This window comes from Falco naumanni, chromosome 14 (assembly GCF_017639655.2).
Source record: "Falco naumanni isolate bFalNau1 chromosome 14, bFalNau1.pat, whole genome shotgun sequence".
Lineage (NCBI taxonomy): Eukaryota > Metazoa > Chordata > Aves > Falconiformes > Falconidae > Falco > Falco naumanni.
The window spans coordinates 22,322,805-22,341,824 of NC_054067.1; the positions used below are offsets into that span (position 1 = coordinate 22,322,805).

General features: G+C 45.2%; 1 protein-coding gene across 10 annotated transcripts; it reads right to left on the reverse strand.

The window, feature by feature from the left end:
* Positions 1–1,140: 1,140 nt before the first annotated feature.
* RAB41 (RAB41, member RAS oncogene family) lies at positions 1,141–18,969 on the reverse strand. 10 transcript variants are annotated; one of them, XM_040614131.1, is made up of 9 exons: positions 18,776–18,887; positions 17,163–17,221; positions 15,393–15,446; positions 13,158–13,263; positions 9,486–9,591; positions 9,115–9,226; positions 5,900–5,993; positions 4,018–4,084; positions 1,141–3,463 (listed from the first exon to the last, which is right to left on the reverse strand). In XM_040614131.1, the coding sequence occupies exons 2-9, from the start codon at positions 17,186–17,188 to the stop codon at positions 3,399–3,401; spliced, it is 630 nt and encodes a 209-aa protein (XP_040470065.1). In that variant the 5' UTR covers positions 17,189–17,221; positions 18,776–18,887; the 3' UTR covers positions 1,141–3,398. The 10 variants fall into 10 exon arrangements, 7 of the variants coding, with proteins under 7 accessions (XP_040470065.1, XP_040470064.1, XP_040470062.1 ...); XM_040614130.1 differs by having other exon boundaries at positions 9,486–9,594; XM_040614128.1 differs by lacking the exon at positions 13,158–13,263 and having other exon boundaries at positions 18,776–18,969.
* Between the last annotated feature and the right edge of the window lie 51 nt (positions 18,970–19,020).

A 19,020-nucleotide genomic window follows, 5' to 3' on the forward strand; every position in this document is an offset into this window, starting at 1 on the left:
TGGGTGGTGTTTCTGACTTCTCTGTAGTGACTGAAATAAAATGAGTGCAGCAACTGGAATTCCTTATTCCCGCTCAGGAAATCTCTGGAGGGTTGGTTGTTACCACCCTCAGCCCTGTGCCAAGGAAACACAGGGTTGGAGCTCGGTGGTCTGTCACGTCCCTTCCAACCCCAACCCTTCTGTGATGCTGTCATTTTGCCCTTAACGGGACCTTCCAGGCCAGGGGAAGACTGTGATTAGGAGACTGCTCCAGCCCAGCCTGCTCTTCACTCGCCGGGTGTTTGACAGAGAAGCTGACAATGGTGTGACACCTGCTCTCGGCTGCTGGAGTTCCGGTGTTCCCACACCCCTGAACAGGCAGAAAAGTTTCAGCTGCCTGAACAGCATGCGGGGCCTGCATGGACGTGCAGACACTCCAGAGGCTTCTGCCTGGCCCAGGTGTCCTCTAGTTTAGTTGGTGTTCTCCCTGTCTCCTCCAAGCAGCACCGACCCTGCCCCTTCCCAGCCCAAGTGGTATCAACTACCTCATGTAGCAGAGGTCCCAAGCGGTGTCCTGCACCCTAAACATCTCCCTCCTGCCAGGCAGCTCGGACTGGGTGGCCCCTTTAACATAAGCCAAGACTTTGGTGGCAAACAGCCAGTGCCATCCCCCCCCAAACCCCCATTCAGAGGCACAGAAGCCCACATCAGCGTTGGCAGCCACCCAGGCAATGTCACATGTGTCAATGACATTCCAGCCATACTTGATGTTGTGCAGCACATCACACACAGTCTCCATGGGCACATCTGGGACATCAATGTGGCACTGCAAGGAGTACTGACAGCTGTGCACCCCTCCCTGGCAGGGTCCCTGTGGGAGGGGGGGTCCCTGTGCCCAGCAAAGGAACACTGCCATCAGGTTCCCAAACACCTTGCACCACCAGGGGTGGAAGGGGCTGGCAAGGGCATGGGGAGAGGGACCCCACCACCAGTTTAAAGGCCCCACCTGGCCGGTTTAAAGCCCTTCTCATGCCACTCCCAAAGCCACGCCTAGAGCTCACCCCTCTCCCACTGTACTCTACACAGGACGGACTTGTACAACCTATGAGTAAAACAAGCAGAGGCAGCCCAAGGGCCCTCGCAGCAGCAGGACAGTGAAGGTGTTGGTGAAATAACTTTATTTAGTGTGATACACGGCTGTGGTCAGACAGTCCATACTCATATTAATAGTCACACTTACTCGGCTAACAGCTAGGAGACAGCAGGGCCAGACACACACTCAATATTATACACATCCATAGAGAAGACAGTGGGAAGTGAACTATTTCATTTCACTAATTACCTGCCCCATTACTTAGGGTCTCCCCCCTCCCTCCCCCCTGGTCCGTGACTCAACAACACGACAGCAGAGCAGCACACACCTGCCTGTGAGAAGGGGACAGCAAAACCTGTTCTACGGCAGACACGGACACACCGACAAACATCAGCAATTCCCACACAACAGGGGTATGTACAGAGGAGGGGGCCGAGTGGGACCTGGCTCTGCCAGCTGGGACTGTGTGTAAAGGGGGGAAGGACACTCCAGAGTAGAATGGGAAACCACATCCCAGCTTCCTCCTGCAGGCCAGCTCACCCGGAGGGGAAGGGACAGGGCTCTGGGGAACAGAATGTCAGTCACCAGCAGAGAGGTGACTTGCAAGCCAACGTGGGGACTGCCAGCTCCAGTCCAAGGCTGCCCCTTCCCCTCCCATGACAGCCCACAGGCTTCTGAAGCATGCAGGCTGTGTCAGTGACCAACGGACATCCTGCTAGGGGAGTGTCACTAATGACTGAATGCTGCTGTCCCCACCCATCACACTGTGGTCAGTCACTCTCCTGCCTACTAGCATCCTCCCTGTCAGCATGACACAGGCCAGGAGATGAAAAAAACAGCGAATGGCTTACCATTATCTGACTGTTTTATCCTCCTCTCTGTCAACAGACAAACCTAACGACTTCTGGTTGGGACAGATGGATGAAAAAAAACCCCAGTCAAAAGTCTCTGAAAAGCTCTATTAACATAATTAGAAACCAGGGGCAGGGGAAAGAAGAGGTGTTTCCCAACCTCCAAGGTCGAGAAGTGACACCAAAATTCGCTTCAGCAGCATACAATCCTCCATTCCTCTCCCCAGGTCTGACAATAAATCCCTGCCACTGCTCATCTCAGCTTTGGCCGTGCTGCAGCTTCAAACTACCCCAAAAATGAGAATGCTACTAGCCCCATCCTCCAGAAGTCTACTACAAAGGCAGAAGCAGCTATGTATGCTTTCACCAAGCAGCAACCTAGGTATGGGAGTAGAACAGCTATCGCTGCCCTTCGCTCTGCTGTAGCTCTCCTGCTCCACGTGAAGAAGCTCCCAGTCTACATGATGAGGAACAGGAGAACAGAGACTACGAAAGGAGCCTGAACAGCATCTGTGACTCCCAGGGCAGCTGCTGCCCTGTAGTGATGGATTTTGAGCAACTGTTTGCTTTCTCTGTTGACAGACAGGTCCCAGGTCTCTACAAACCACCCTGAGAAACTCTCCCCACCCAGCCTCAAGCTGCAAAGCCTCTGTACCCTCTTCCTTCCCCACATCTGACACCCAACACTCACCGAGCGCCAGCATCCTCTGGATGGGAAGATATTCCAACTGAGGAGAGCAGTCTGTGGGATGTCTCTGCTACACAAACGGGAGCAACAAGGCCAAAGCTATCAAGAGTCTGGGGGTTTCCAGTGCTGTGTATAACACGAGGGGCAAAACTCAGAAGTCGTGAGCAATGAGTTAGCCAAGATTATCCACAGAAAGGGGAAACTAAGGAGCTATTATTGTGTGTGCCCTGCAGGAAGCAAAAGCCTAGAAACAGATAACCTGTATTGTCCAAAAAGGCAAGGCCAAGTCAAACTGACTGGTTTAAAAGGAGCAGCCTTTCAAGAGAGGAAGTCGGGATGCAGGACAAAGACAGGGCTGGAGTGGACAGGGAACTAGTTAGGATGCAAGGCAGTAAGGAAGGTGGAAAGCCCAACCCAAGCTTTATTTTTGTCTTCCCTAACTTTGTGGCTTTTCCATTGCATTCACAAGATACATCTGAGCAGACAGGCTCGAGGTGGGGAAGAGGGGGAGGAGGAGAGGAAGAGAGAGAGTGTAAAGGGCACCACAGTGCCAAAGTGCAACAACATAAAAAAATAAAATAAAAGACAGGACACTCATTCTGCACTCAGGGCTCATACCATGCAGTAACAGGGGCGGCCGGGGCTGCTCCCCACCAGTAAACAGGGAGTTCGCTCGCTTAGTAGATTGGTTTTTCAGCCCACAAAGTAGGGTTGCCTAGCCAATGCGCGGTGATGTTCTTCAGTGAGACTGGCCGGTTGGGGAATGTGCTGCTACAGAACAGGCCTGTTAGCAGGAGCACCCGCTCTCCGTTACTGGCTGCTCAGGAGGTTTCTCTAGTTTGATGTCAATCACTGCAGCAGACAAGTTAAGGCAATCACCCAATTCAAGGAAAAACAAGAAGGAAAGAACAGAGAAAGGGATCAGTATCTGAGAAGGTTGTTAGCTGTCCCTTCTTGCTAAGGGCAGGTGTTTTAGCAGAGCAAACCATATCATGCCTGAACAGAATTAACTGCAAACCAGCAGACTTGGTATGTCACGACCTTTTAGAGAACAGAGCCCAATCGGCTAGGTCTGCACAGAAGACAGCTCTGTGCAAAAAGAGGAAAACATCAACAGTATTTTAAAACTGTGCACATTTTATCCTAAGGTTAAGTGGAAAAAGCAAAATTTGTGCTTGCCATTATAAGTAGTTGTGTATGTTTATATATAGACCACAAGCAGGGTCATCAATTTACGTCCACAGCTAAGCACTACACTATACTGGCGGTTTCAGACACCTCTCTGCAAAAACCCAGTAAGGCCCCTCCCCACAATGTGCCAAAAAGTCAGTAAGCCCAACCTAACAAAAGACAGTTGCCAAATTCTATGAGAACAGGAAAAGTTACTGATGAGAAAGCAAGGATACTGTCTTCTTTGCTCTTCTCTGGTGTGCTGTCCATCCCGGGTAAGGCAGCAGCCACACGACGGAAAAGCTGAAAAACAGCAATAGGAAAGCTGAAGGCTTGTCAGAAAAAAAATACACGTTAAAAACCCCACTGCCTTACAGAACTGTACAAACTTGTAATGTAGGTACTTTAGCAAGCAAAGATTGACAAATGCCATGAGAATTTTATCTATGAAATCTAACAAGTTTTATTAAATTATTATTCAGTGCCTATCAAACAGGCAGGTTTATTTTACCTTTTTCTGCTTGAACACAACATAGAATTAATTACCAACAGTTCTTCCAGGGACACACAGAACAGTTCCCCTCCTGCACTAAGCATGCCATTTACTATTTCCAGCCTCAACTGCTTTTGCACACAGCACCATTACAGCGCACAACTCAGGACTTCTGATGAGTGACCTTGCAAGAGGCAGATGGTTTAAGAAGCCTATGGAATGACTGAGGTTTTACAGCCCATCCTTTTGGTTCAATTCTGCTGCAAAACAGCTATTTCTGAGCAGAACAGCTCAGAAACAGTGAGCTGCATTTAAGCTATTAAGGACACGCTAGAGCTAGGAAGGACTATCATATCCCCATAAAAACCAGAAAATAGTTTTGCAAAGATTTCCAAGTCAATGCTTAGAGCTCCTCCTGCTGACATCAATGCAGCAGCTAACACAATTCAGACACTGCTAATCAGTCTGGTGAAACGTGCTGCATAAAGAACTAGAGGAAAGATGTCCTAATGATCATTTTTCTCACAGTAGCTTGGTAGGGGCTTCTCATCCACCCCTCCAAACTGCATTATTTGAAAAATCGAGCCACCGAGGTTCCAGCAAGGTGCTGCCGTTAGCATCTCTTTAGTCACTTAAGTTCTCACTGCAAACACCCGCTAGGCAAATAAAGCAATAGTAAGTTAGAACCAAAGACTAAAGTGGATTCAATCCAGAATAGCCAAAAGAAACAAAACCGAAGTCTCCTAATCCCATGTGAGGTTCTCCTAACCAGCTGGTGTGCAGCAAGCTGGTAAGTATGTTTCCCAGCTGCCACCAGCAGTACTTATGCTCCTTGCAGACCCCTGGACTTTACAGCTGCCTTACTCCCCAAGTTTTGCCACACTTCAGAATGATTCCTGAACTAGCAAAGAGTGCATTCACAAGCTTATAGCCAAGAGGCAATGGGCACAAACTGAAACACAAGAAATTCTGCTTAAACATAAGAAAAAAAGTTTAACTTTTTTTAAATTATTATTATTGTACAGATAGTCAAACACTGCAACAGTTGCCTGCAGAGATGGAGCCTCTATCCTTCGAGATACTCAAAACTCAGCTGGAGTCAGTTCTGGGCAGCCTGCTCTGAGCATGAAGGTTGGACTAGATCTCCAGAGAGCCCTTCCAACCTCAACTATTCCAAGATTTTCCTCTGTGGCTTGCAACAGAAGCAGGAACTTCTTTCTACTCTAGCGCACCAGCATCATAAGCAATTATCCCAGCCAATGCCAACACTGATTTTAGAAAACAGTGCATTAACTGTTAACAAAAGCAAAGGGAATGCACAGAACTGGGTTTGGCTGGCTGCACAAAATAGTGCCACTCCTATCCATCAGCACATTCTAGTTTTAGGTTCTCCTTTCTTTCAATTTAAGTTTGCTTAATTTAACAGGGAAGCACTGACTCGACAGGGAAGGAGCTTCCTCCAGATAAAGCAGCAGCAGCAGTAATCATTGGGCAAAAGGCATTTCAGGGGCTGACGTTAAACAATACAAGTAAATACCTGACAGAACACAACCCCCAAGCAGAGCATACACATACAGAGCAGTAAAGTACAGATTTCCTGGCTTTAGAATAGAACATTCATCTACCTGTTTCACATTGTATCCAGTCTTTGCACTGGTCTCAATAAACATCACATTCAGCTCTTTGGCTCTCTGTTCACCTTCTTCTGTAGTGATTTGCCTGGATGAAGACGCAAACAGAAGCACAAAGACAGAAAGGAAGAACAGACAGGAAGCATTAAGAGATGTCTGTGACCAAGATGCTTTTCACTGGAGAGCTGCTTCACCACCCCTTCCAAGAGCGCTCAGTCCATCAGTGGTGTCCTCAGGACCTCCAAGTCTTTAAGACTCCCAGGTCCTCCAGCTTTGAATGAAACAACCTCAGGTAAGATACTCAGGGAATGCCTGGACTTTGACTGTTAGTAATGGATGGTCAGCACAGGATGAAGTTTGTGCAGGATATTTCACCTCATTCATAGCATCCTCAAAGGAAGGAAGAACCCCCATACACTGCACCTGATACAAAAAGCAGTTTCCCAAAAGTCAACAGAAGAGAATTCCATGAGGTTACAGAGAGACTTCAGAAAGGCTCCAGCAGCAAGTACACTGCAACAGCAAGTGCTAGGCTGCTGCCTGCGAGCGAGCACCTGCAATTGCATCTCTGATCAATACCCTGTACATACCTGTTTCACATTATATCCTGCTTTAGCACTGGTTTCAATATACACCATATTCAGTTCTTGGGCTTTTCTCTCACCCTCCTCTATAGAAACCTGTCTACAGCAATGAGAACAAATCACAGAAAAGAAAAACCTAAACAAAGAAAAATACTCCAAAACCAAAATGAAAACTGCACGGAAAAAATAGCCACTAAGTGAAGCAACATTAACAGGGAAGAAAAATTTAACAGGCTGTACCAGATAAGAACAGTGTTATTTTTAGTTCAGCTTTTTGGCCTCAGAACTTAACTTGCATCATCACTTGGTTTTTACCATAGAACGAATGGCTTCCAATACACTGTATTCCATTTTGCAAAACATGACCAAGCTCAGACTGATACTGTGGCTTTGTCCAGCCTTAAAAGGACCAGTATTTCAGCCTAACACAAATCTAACCTCCTTTTAAAAGAAAGGCAAGGCAGCTTCTTCTCCTGGAAGTTGGATATACACCATAATTCCACATTCTAACCTAGACCAGGACTACTGTCACATTAAACTTCTAAAATAAGAACTTCTAGCACTATATGAACTTCAAACGTAGCTATGTTTCAAACAATTTTCAGGTATTTTTAATTCTTATGGCAGTGCTGCATCAGCTGTCCTGTGCACGCACTCCACTTCACTTAAGTACTATCAGGAAATTGTCCAAGGCTGTAATTATCCCCTTGGGTTTTCCAGTTCCAGATAAAACTGGATTTTGATAGAAATTAGAAGGCCTCCAATCTAAATGCCAGGTTATTCAGTTAGGGAGCTGCAGTTACTTCTAGCTCCCAGGAGGGCATAAGAGATACTAAGTTGTCAACATCCAGAACTGACTACAATACACCACCTTGGATTTTGCTCTGCTGCTTTTGTAAGCTGATTTGAGACTAGACTAATCGAGGTCTTGCCACCAGCAGTTCTTAATCCAAATCAGCTACACACATTTTTATCGTATTTCTGAAGCTCTGAGCACCAAGCTTCACCAATAATTCCAAAGTGCAAGGCACAGGACACTTAGAATGGCCTCCCACTGGAAGTGGGAAAAGCCAACAGTTGTCAAGCCTAAGGTGGTCTGCATGGAGGACAGAGAACACACTTCTCTAAGAACCATCAGTACAAAGCCCATACAGTGCCCAGCTGGAGCCTAACTTTATCCTTTTCCCCACTGACTCAAGCCACTAGCAAGTATTAGAATAGTCTGTGCTTTTCCTACTAGGCATGGCAAACAAAAACCTAACAGCATGACTTTTAAGGGACAAAGGGCAGAAAGCATCTGCTGACACCATTTTGTGCAGCCAAGGATGCTGGGTATTGTCTTGTACAAGCATTTGGACAACACTAAAACCACAAGGGAAAACTCACATCACAATACATTCTGCAGCAATATGTACACTGCAGGACTGAGTAATGCAAGGCTTAGAATTTAAAATGTGGTAGCATCCAACAGTGAAACAGTGAGATCCCTATTTGGGCCATCATCCCAAGAAACAGTAAACAGGCAGTTCAGACAATAATGCCAGATTTTCCTGAGAAAACATTAATGTTCCACCTGTAAGGCCTTTCAATCTGTTATCAGATCAGAAGCGTCTCATGAACAACCGAAGTATAAGGGTTTGATTTTGTAAGACCTCATTTTGCTGTGCAATCCAGGCGTTTTCTACTTCTGTCTTTTTAAGATGCTTTGTTTTGCATCAGGTAATTCCTCATCATTTCAATACTTTGTATGTCCCATGACATACAAACCACACATTTTAGAGTACTTTGTGTATGTGAAGATGTTTCAGCTTAAACTGTTTGGACTGTAAGGAACTGCATGGCTTACTCTATCTTCCCTTTGCCAACTACTACTGAAACTAACCATTAAAATAAAAATCTTTCCTTATCTACAATTTCTGATGACTTCATAAAGAATGATAAATCTCTGAAAACAAACAAAATTTTTGCTAAATCAACAATCAAGAGAAGAATCTGAAACAGAAACGCAAAAGCACAAGCCTGTGGTCTAAGAAGCCATTACATTGGTTATGTTGGTTGAAGTGGCATTGTAGGATTAAGAGTTTTAGCAGGAAAATACTTCATGACATTTTTGTGCAGTACATTGTCCACATGATTTTAAGAGTCTAATTAACTTTTTACATCTCTTGGGGAAGCCCACTTTTGCTAATCTAGTTTCCTCTCACATATCCACAACATCTCAGTTTGTGTTACGACATGAAACTGATTCTCAGAAGGAAACCTTTTAGACTGTTACTGTAAAAAGCTCATGCTTCATCTTGTAACAAGAAACTGTACTATGAACTTAACAGTTGCACATGTAGAATGATGTAAATAGGATTACAGTAGATTTCCTTACTTTTCCAAGACATCCTTCTGGCTTTATCTCAACATGAAAAGAAAAATCACGAAATGTGGTAAAGGGATAAAAGGAGGGGTTTTTCAGGTGGGTTTGTTTTAACCGAAAGGGAATAACTTTCATTTGCTGAAACCAGAAAACTAAACTTAATGACAAGCCATTTATGTTTCATTTAAAATCAACAATTGTTTTGAAGACAGACCAGTCAGCCAGTTCCTTGCTTTTACAGGGCAGCTCCCCTCCATTACCTCTTGTCTGCCAGGTCAGTTTTGTTCCCCACCAACATGATGATGACATCACTTCCTCTCTCCGTCCGCACATCATCAATCCACTTGGAGGTTTGCTGGAAAGAATTCAAGTCTGTAAAGAAGAATCAAATAGGAGTGCTGAGGATAAAACTTTTTAGAGAGGGAGAATGCTATGCCTGTACTCAGGTGCTTCTCCAGATCTCACCACACCACATATAAATGACCCATAAATTGTTTTCTGCTCAGAAAAACAGGGAGGGGGAAAAAACATTTCTAATGGTAATCATCTTTTTGCAGAACTTCTGGTTGTAACTTATTAGTTCTGCTTACATGTAGTATTTCAAATAATGAGACATCAAAGTATCACTCACTTGTAATGTCATAGACTACCACAGCAATAGTGGAGTCGCGGATGTAGCTGGGAATGAGACTGCGGAACCGCTCCTGGCCTGCTGTGTCCCAAAGCTGCAGCCGAACCTGCTGGTACCAGGCCAGGGAGAGCACAGAGAAAGAGAGAGAAAGAGAGCAAGAGAGAAAAGAAAGGAGGAAACTGTCCTTTAGAGAAAAGGCCATTTCTACAATCAACTGTATGCAGCTCAGTCTGAGAAGCTGACCTTGTAATCTTACCCCAAATATCCAAACACCACAGAAGTTTGCTTTTTTGACTGTTTGTAGACAACGTGCTTTTAATTACTTCCTTTGCTCATCTAGAGATTCTGTTATTCCCAAAGAGTCCTAGGTTATGACTGCTACCTCACTGCTGATAGCAGTGCCTAACAATACAGAGCTGGTTTTCCTGCTCTACCCAGGATTATGTATGGGGTCATGACAGGACTCCTAGCATAGAGCATCTCAAATCACAGCTTTCTTGGGCAATTCCCACATGACAGACATGCAATTCCCCCAGCCATGTAGTAAAATAGCATCTATTCTTCAGCATCAAGCATCCAGAAGATAGCAATGAGGATCTTCAGGCAAGATTAAGGCAATCAACAACCTCTGTTCCAGCTGAAACAAAAGCAGGTGTTACACACCGCAAGCTTCACAAGACACAAATGGCACAGGGCTCACCATCTCAGATAAGCACAAGAGTCAGATACAAGCACAAATGCTATGAGAGGCACAGTTTGATCTCCAGAACTATGCCCAAACACAAATTGACCTATCGTACACAGCAGCTCTAAGGTCTGGGACCTGCCTGTTTGAAACAACAATAGTCAAAACATGCCCAACTACCACACTGAATGCTGAACAGCAGCTTTTCACAACTGGGAGTGATAACATTTCCTTCCCAGTCATTACTCCACACTGTGAGCGGTACAAGTAGCACTCACTGCCAGAAAACACGATTGCTGTTGGCATTCTCAACAGGCATGAGTTTCACAGGAGGGCAGATACTGGTTCCCAGCTTAATTGCATGACTTGGTTAAATGTGCTCACAAAGCCACTTATTCACCAATGAGGGAGAGCAGCTGTTTATGCACAGAACTGTAGTTAATAAGGCAGCTTGCAGGAGACTGGCTACACGGGAGAAAGCAGTTACAGAAGGACCAATAATTGGCTTGCTTAGAAAAGAAATACAAGCTGGACAGAGCACATGCCTGAAAAGTGTTTTGCTACTAGCAGATTCAAAACAACATCCTATCTACATCAGGATATGTAGATCTGATGAACTGCGGCTTCAGGAAGATTAGGGCTTATAGCTCATGCTTTGTTTTGAAGGCAGCCTTGATTACAGTAGCAAAAGTCAGGGCTCTACTACCCCAGGAAACTCAGGGTGACTATCTCCAAGCACCTGGACAATATTACATCAGTGCTGAAAGATCAGATTGATAATGACAGCTCCTGGCTCTTGTTTCTGGACTTCACAACAAGCTCCCACAGAGTCCCCGAAACATTGCTGCTACACCAGACTATTCACCCAGGAAGTTTACCAAACTGATGATTTAAACACTCCAAACTTCAGACTCACAAAGAAGCAACCAGAGGAAGTACCACAGAACCAGGGAAGAACTGGTCCCAGTAATCTTGTTGTAGTGAAGGGTAGTGCTGTTTGAGGGAAGGCCTTCAGCTAATATGCAAGTACATGCAGGCACCCCTGAAGCGACCTGAGAAAGTGAGCTGCAGTATTTCTGTGGCTTCTTGTTTCTACAAGTCAAAATTTGTGTGCACCCATTTTGGAGGAGAAGAGAAAATATAAACCACTCAAACATAACAGTGTGCTGATGACCCTACCAGTACGGAAAGATGAAAGCTCCTCAACCAAGAATTAACCCAGCCTCTCTCAGAAACAAGGCAACTTGTTCACAAAGGGGCCCAAGTTGCAGTATGGACTTTCACCACGGATGTCTCCACAGGCTACTTGCATTTCAAGATGCCCAGCAGATTAACAGTAACTAAGCAATTTCTCATTTTTCTTCTCAGCTCCCCACATGCTAGCTAACAGTTTTTCTCTACAAGTTAAAAGTATCTTGGCTGGCACTTAAGTATACCCTGTGGGACTATCCCTATTTTACACTACCATGACCAGGATTAACTTACAGGAGACTATTTGAGGTTCCCACCACAAAAGACAACATACAGCTCTTCAGAGTGATAAAGGAAACTGTTTTTTTTTTTAAATGCACTAGTGCTCACCATCACGATGCCCCCAGAAGTACACAAGCATGTTCCTTCATTAACACAAGAAAACTAAAAGCCTCTCAATCACTAAGAACAGAACAATGAGCAGTAAAAAAGAAAAAATGAAATTATCTGAAAAGATTGGACCATTAACAAAGTATGATGAGATCAGCTTTCACTTAATTATATTTGACGTGTGTGGAAGCTGTTCAGAACTGCCTAGACTGGCAAGATTTTTCCACCTGCCTGGATAAACAGCATTCTGTACTGTACTGTCATAACAGTGGGGAGAGAAGATGCCAGCCTATGCAGCCTGCCTAACCTAGACGAGTTCCCAGCATAAGTTACCACGTGCACATCTCAGCACACCTCAAACAGATCACTTCAGTTCTACATTAGTTTACATCAAACCAGCAATCCTCCCAAAGTCAACTACTTAAGCTACAGGACTGGGAGAAAGGCCACATGATTATCTGCCCTCAATATGCAAGATAAATCATAACAGAAGTCTATTATTTGTTAAGCACTTCAGTTAACCCAAGCAAAACAAATCCCTGGCCCATAAAGCCGTAGAGTTTGTGACAGAATAAACACGGGCCAGAGATTTTTCATCTGCGCTGCGTTCTTTCCTTAGACATGGTGTTGGCTCACTGGTATAAATCCTGTCTAGATATTTATGCTAATACTGTAGCTTAACCAAAAGAGCCAGATCAACTGGAATGGGTTCTAATGAATTAATATCTTTGTATCTTATACTTAAAATATTCACACTAAAAGTTATAGGGAATTTCCCTCTACGCTTGTTTACTCTTTATAAACTATGGTAGTTACATCTGTTCTCTTTCAAAAGCTCTCGTTACACATATGAATCGCCAGCGCTCTTCTTCAAAGAAATGGGAGTCTTGAATCCTCTTAAGTTGCTACATATCTTTTATTTAAATGGGTGTTGTACTGTTTTACCTACTCTGACAGTGTTCTTTTGCTTTGGCATCTGAAGCTGTTACTTGTATTACCTCTCAAGTTATCCAGAAAGGAAAAAAAATAAATAATTGAGGTTTAAAAAAAACTGAAACCCAAATCAGAAAAGGTACACAGCTTTCCAAAGACTACCAACCACCTTTCATTCCAACCAGCAGACAAACGAGAAGTCACAATCCCTATTCACCTACCTGCCAATCCTCTATGTCATTTTATCATTTTTGCTTTGAGCAGACCAGAGTTTTCCAGTTTCCCAATTTCTGTACTACGGGATGGAGTTACCACTGGTTGTGGGGGAAGATGCTCAGCTATGTCCCCCTGAGCCCATGAAACTGGGGCCAATGGTCTATCTTAACTCTTTTCAGATAACACCACTACTTCCAACGCATAAAAGGTACATGTTAAAAGCAAGGTCCCTGCAGACACTCCGGCTCAATACCTACTTGTAATGTCAAAGACAATGACAGCCACAGCAGAGTCACGGATGTAGCTGGGAATGAGGCTGCGGAACCTCTCCTGGCCGGCTGTATCCCACAGCTGCAGCCTGATCTGGGAAATGGAAAAGTGTAGGGGAAGAAGGAGGGGGAAGAGCAGGAAAATGAAAAACAAAACCAAAACTCAAGTGAAATAAAAATAATAATTAAAAAAAAATTGCAAGGCAAAAATAATGCAACAAAAGGAAAGTTAAAATGGAACAGAAATGTGAAAAGAGCCAACGACACTTCTGAACACATTCGCACAGCAACCTCAGCCCAGCACATCTGAGAAACTTCCCTCCCTCTGCAGACCCATTAACAACTCACACATATATCGTTCCATTTCATCGTAAGACCAAGATATCCCTAGAAAATACCTTCTCACACCATCTGCTGACAAGGGAAAGAAGCATACATACCTGAGGGCATCCTGCCATGTAAGGACTCTGGCTATAATGGCCTCACAAGCAGACTGCAACCTACAGTGAGATGCAGTGACTCCTAACCATGAGGAGTGCACCACCCAGCTACTGATGAACCCACTGGAAAGCCAGACCCGGTGAAGCATAGTAGCAGGGTACAAGCCGGAACAGCAAACACCCTTGACTGGCTTATCTCATGCATAAATCCAACAAGTCTGTGAGGATATTGAGACACAGAAAAGAAAAGACTACTACTACGTCCCTCAAGAATGCGGTTGTAGCTGTAACATGGAACTGGCAGCGTGACAGCCAGGATCGAGGACAGGGCTTCTCGTGGCCCCAGTTCACTTAATGCCACAGGTCCCAAAGCACCTGCAACGTGCTGGAAATGACACACTGACTGTTGCCTTCTGTGGGAGGCTACTGGAGATTGTTTTGAAGAAACACACTCCATGTGTATTTGTCCATTCTGTTGGCTAGTACATGCTACCCAGGCCATATTTAGAGCCGAGTGATCCAGCATAGGTATAATTTCAGGATTTATCATTTGGTGTAAGGACATATCAAATACGCCAAGGCATATGCTGCAGTCAGAGGCTTAGCAATCTTCATTTCAAGCCCAGCAGTCAAAGCCTATTGCAAAACACAGCATTAGCCACATATAAGAAGTTATTTCAATGTCTGAATTCTCTGAGCTTGTGTGCTTGTATTTCTCCCTCCTCTTATCTGCATTCAACACCTCTCTGTTATTTAAACAAGCTTTATGGGCTCTGTGGACCACTTATATAACCAGGAAAGCTAACAGTATATCCAACATGGCAAAGAAAATGGTATTTTCTGGATAGTGGCTAGCGGTTGAGGGACCTAACCTACACAACCACAAGAAATAAGACTACACTGCTGAAAACAGCATACAGGCATTCCAACTTGCTTCCACAGGTGCCAAGCAGCATTCCCAGAATCTTTGTCTTCCTCTGCCACTGCCACTACCATTCAAGAATGTTACCAAAGTAGTTTCTCTCAAAGATTGTGCAAGGTCTTTTCTAACAGCAAATCACTGCTAAGATGGCAGAGAAGCACCCATGAAACTCACCACATGCACTGGCATGAGACTTCTTCAGAAACAACAACCCCAAAGCAACATAAACTACTTCCACCACACCACTGGCCCCTTCCTCCCTGCAACAGTTTCATACTTCCAGCCAGTAGTAAAACTAGCAAAACCTGAACTAGTGAAAAGATAAATACTGGAAGACAGGAGAGGGATGCGACGGATCTCTTTATGCAAAAGGTAGTGTCATGCAAGCTAAATCTAAAACTGCTTTATTAACAGTGCATCAGAAATGTGTTACAAAAGGAGCCTTTCTGCAAGGAGGAGGAACTTCGCCACCACTGGTAACCATGAATGACTTGAAGACTTTGAACTGCCCAGCATCTGCTTAGACCTATTTATACTAACAATCTCAGAGGCACAGCTCAAATTCTGGGAGCAAACGATGCCTACGGTACACATAACAGACAGCCCATTCCCCAGTATATGGACATTAGCTTGCCCCAGTTTTGCATGACAGATTTTGACTTCATTCTAGAGATAGCAGATATTAACAAGATCTGAAACAGGAGAGTGGGTCAGCAATTTGATTCAACAAAGGCTGTCCCTCTGAAAGCTGCTGTGGGATTTCAGCAACCATTGGAGGAATGGCCAGGTGAAACAGCACGCACAGCAACTGCTGCTCCCGTGACTGCAGTTGCCATGCTATCACACAGATGCCTCACTTACCGTGCGATCTTCAAGATACATTGTTTTTGACAGGAAATCAATTCCAATGGTTGCCTGAAAAGAAGAAAAGCATTAGTAACTGCAACTTGGCCTTCCAGCATCTGCACATCAGATCTTTCTACACAAACTTCCAGAAATGTTCACAAACTTACAATTTAGCTGCTGAAGTCATCTGCCTTCAATATAATTGATAAAAACAAAGCAATCTGGGTATCTGCACCATTTTCATTTCACATCATTCTTCCAACACTTCCCAACTGCACAAGAACCTCCAAGTCTCAATTTCAGCCTGACATTCATGCATCTTAACAAAGATCATATCTGAACAGGCATCCCCTTCTGGTCTACCACAATTCAGTCTGGTAAGAATTATCTTATTAGAAATAATCAAAAGGTAGAGCAAATTACATATATAAACTGCGGGCAACTGCACTGAAAGCTAAAAAGCACTGTTTATTTGGATCTTTCCATTGCAGAACGTGCTTCCTTTCCAGTGACATTCATTTCCCAAGCAGTTCTTCCTGTAGGTCTCCTTCCATTCACGCTTCCATTGCTGTACAGCAATTCCGATAAAGACATTTAAAGTCATTTACTAAGTTAGATGTGCTCCCAGGCACTTAAATCAAGCAGATGTCCTAGCCCTAACCAGAAGACAGGTTACAGATATAACAAATTTTAGTATTTTAGACAGATTATCTCCAGTATTAACAAGGGTGCACAATGTGTTGTGGAAGGCCTCCATCAGAACGCAAACCATTCCAAAGCAGATGAGACCACAACAGTCAATTTCTGTATCAAGTACTTATTTCTGGGAGTCCAATTTTCTGCAGCCAGGAGACAGTTTATAACAACTATTATAAGCAGATAAATCTACGAAAGCACCTTACAAAAGTCAGGAAAATAAACAGAAAGCACCAGAGGATCCAGTTCCAGTGAAAGACTAGTCCTCAAGGAAAAAAAATCTTCTCTTCCTTTTCCAACTTAAAACTATCCCAGTCTAAACCAGCAACTCTTTCTGGCCTGGAGTAAAAGAAAACACCCTAGTCTCATCTTCTTTAAAGGTATTTGGTATTCTCTTGAAATACTGCTAAGTGCTTTTTATAGGACTAACCCTTCCCGAAATCTTCAGGCCTCTTACATATCTTCAGCTTTTCACCTGCAGCCTCTTCATCCCTACTCTGCTCCTTCCCTGCCAGAACTTCCCTAGCCTTTTCCATCTATAGCCTTCTAGTAAAAAAAAAAAAAACCAAGCAGTAATAATTAAAAAAACTCAAAGAAAGAATATACCATGCTGACTTCTTGCAGACCTATCTCTCTGGACTCAACTATTCCTACTTAAATGGAAAACCTCTAAAGATGCTAGAGAAACAACGTTCATACCTTACTCACTCTAACTGCTTCCTGAGACTTCCATATCCATCATCTTCTCCATTAGCCAACCCCATAAACCAGTATTTCTCCCTTTTTTCCTCAAGGCATCTCACATATTCAGACAGGATCTAAACCTCACTTTTTTGTACACTGTATTTCCTGACACCATACTAGATGCTTGGGCTTAATCATGAAGTCTCATCTCCATTTCAAGGCACATTACAACCTTACATGATATTGAAATGACATTTCATGGAAAAATGCGCTTGGCCCTAACAGTTCCCACAGGCATACAATTTTATAGCAAGGAATAGATTTACCCTATATATCTATTAATAATATAGATTATTAATAGATACTACATATCTATTAAAAAAAAAAAAAGAGACTACCACATACCTGGTAAGTATTGTCAAAACTGTCATACATAAACCTGGTGATCAGAGAGGTCTTCCCAACTACAAAAGAAGAGAAAAGTTACTTTCAAGCAGCAGTGGGAAAAAATAACCACTGCTTTGGAAGCCACACACTGGTAATACTGATCAGAATGCAGCTGCCAATCTAAGGCTACTCCTGAAAAATAACCAGCTAAGAAATTAATTTACAAAATGACAGAAGCATGTTCAGCCAAATCAATCTCAGTAAATAAAATTAAACATGATGATAACTTGGTCCTCAAATTAGGTATGTTGTGATGCATATGACAAAAAAATAATGTCTTTGCTTCAAGCAAGCAGTAAATCTGCTTTGTTACTCATATTTTGCTACTTATGTAATCACCAGGTCTAGGACTTGCAAGCATAAACATCAAACCAAGACAGAGTGATGTCCTGAACGCTGTTTAGCCACCTCTGGCTGGATAGAAAAGCAACATTCAGGGCTTAACATCCTTTCTTGATAACAAGATTTTAGATACAGAGTAAACTTTGGTAGCTTGCTTAAAAACTTTACATTTACATCTCCAAATATTATCAAGAGACAAAGTGCAGAAATGACAAGAAATGGGAACCATGGGTACGATTTCTGATTCTCTCTCGGGAAGCTGGAAGAAACCATGAAAAATTCAAAGGACATGGATGAAAAAGAAGAGGGAAAAGGAATAAACTGCCTGGAAATGTTGTGGAATTGAGAATATTGGAGAGGGTTAAAAACAGGTTAGACAAATGTTTATCAGCAGTAAAGTCGATCCTGCCTTGGTAAGGCAGGGGAATTGAATACATTCTAGAGATTCCTCTAAGACCTACAGTTCTGGGGTCTGACGCAAGGTAAGCGGTAAGAGATCTAAAGAGTAATACAACAAAGAACACCATAATTTCAAGGAAAGGATACAACTCATCCATATATTACGAGGGAAGGAGTACAAAAGGGAATCGACTTCAGGTTAAACAAACAAAAAGACGCTACGGGAGGCAGCAGCCATGCCACACCAACAGCACCGCCCTGCCGCTTGTTTCCTCTCTCCACTGTACGCCACACGCGCGGTGCGACGGCCAGAGACACCGCACACGGGGCGGAGCGGCAGCCCCCGAGCCGCCGCCGCTCCCCGCGCCCGGCCCCGCGCCTCCCCACGCACGGCGGCGGGCGGGCGGCCCGGGGGCAGGCAGGCCGGCTGCGCGGCGGGCACGGGCACCGGGCCGCTCAGCAGCCCCGCGCTTCCCGCCGGCTGGAGCCCAAGGCCGGACCTCGCCGGGCCGCCCCTCCCTCGGGCGGGCTCCCTCCGGCCGCCGCCTCCCGCGGGGGGCCTGACGGCTTCTTACCGCCTTCCCTCAGGCGGAAAGAGGCCCTTAACGGTTCCGCCGCCGCCGCCAGACCCTCACGGCCCTCAACGGATCCTCCCCCGCCCCGGGAGCCTTCGGCGCTCCCTCGCCCCCCCAGCGCCCCCCCGGGCCCCTGACGGCTGCTCGCCGCCCCCCCGCAGGGGAAGGCCCACGACGGCTCCTCATCCTCCCCCCGCGCGGGGCCGGGGCCGGGGCCGGGGCCAGCCCCCCGCCGCCCCCCGCCGCCCCGCTCACCGCTCTGCTCGCCCAGAAAGACGAGCTTGAACTTCCTCAGCGGGTTCCCGAACTCGCCGCCGCTGCCGGGGGCGGACATGGCGGCGCGGGGAGGCCGAGCTGGAGCCGTGACTGAGGAGAAGGAGACACCGCCGCGCGCACACCGGCACCGCCGCCGCCCCGCCCGCCGCGTCGTCGTCACTTCCGCCGCCGTCACCCGCACGTCACTCCGCCACACCCCGGGGCGGTTGCCATGGCGCCGGGCC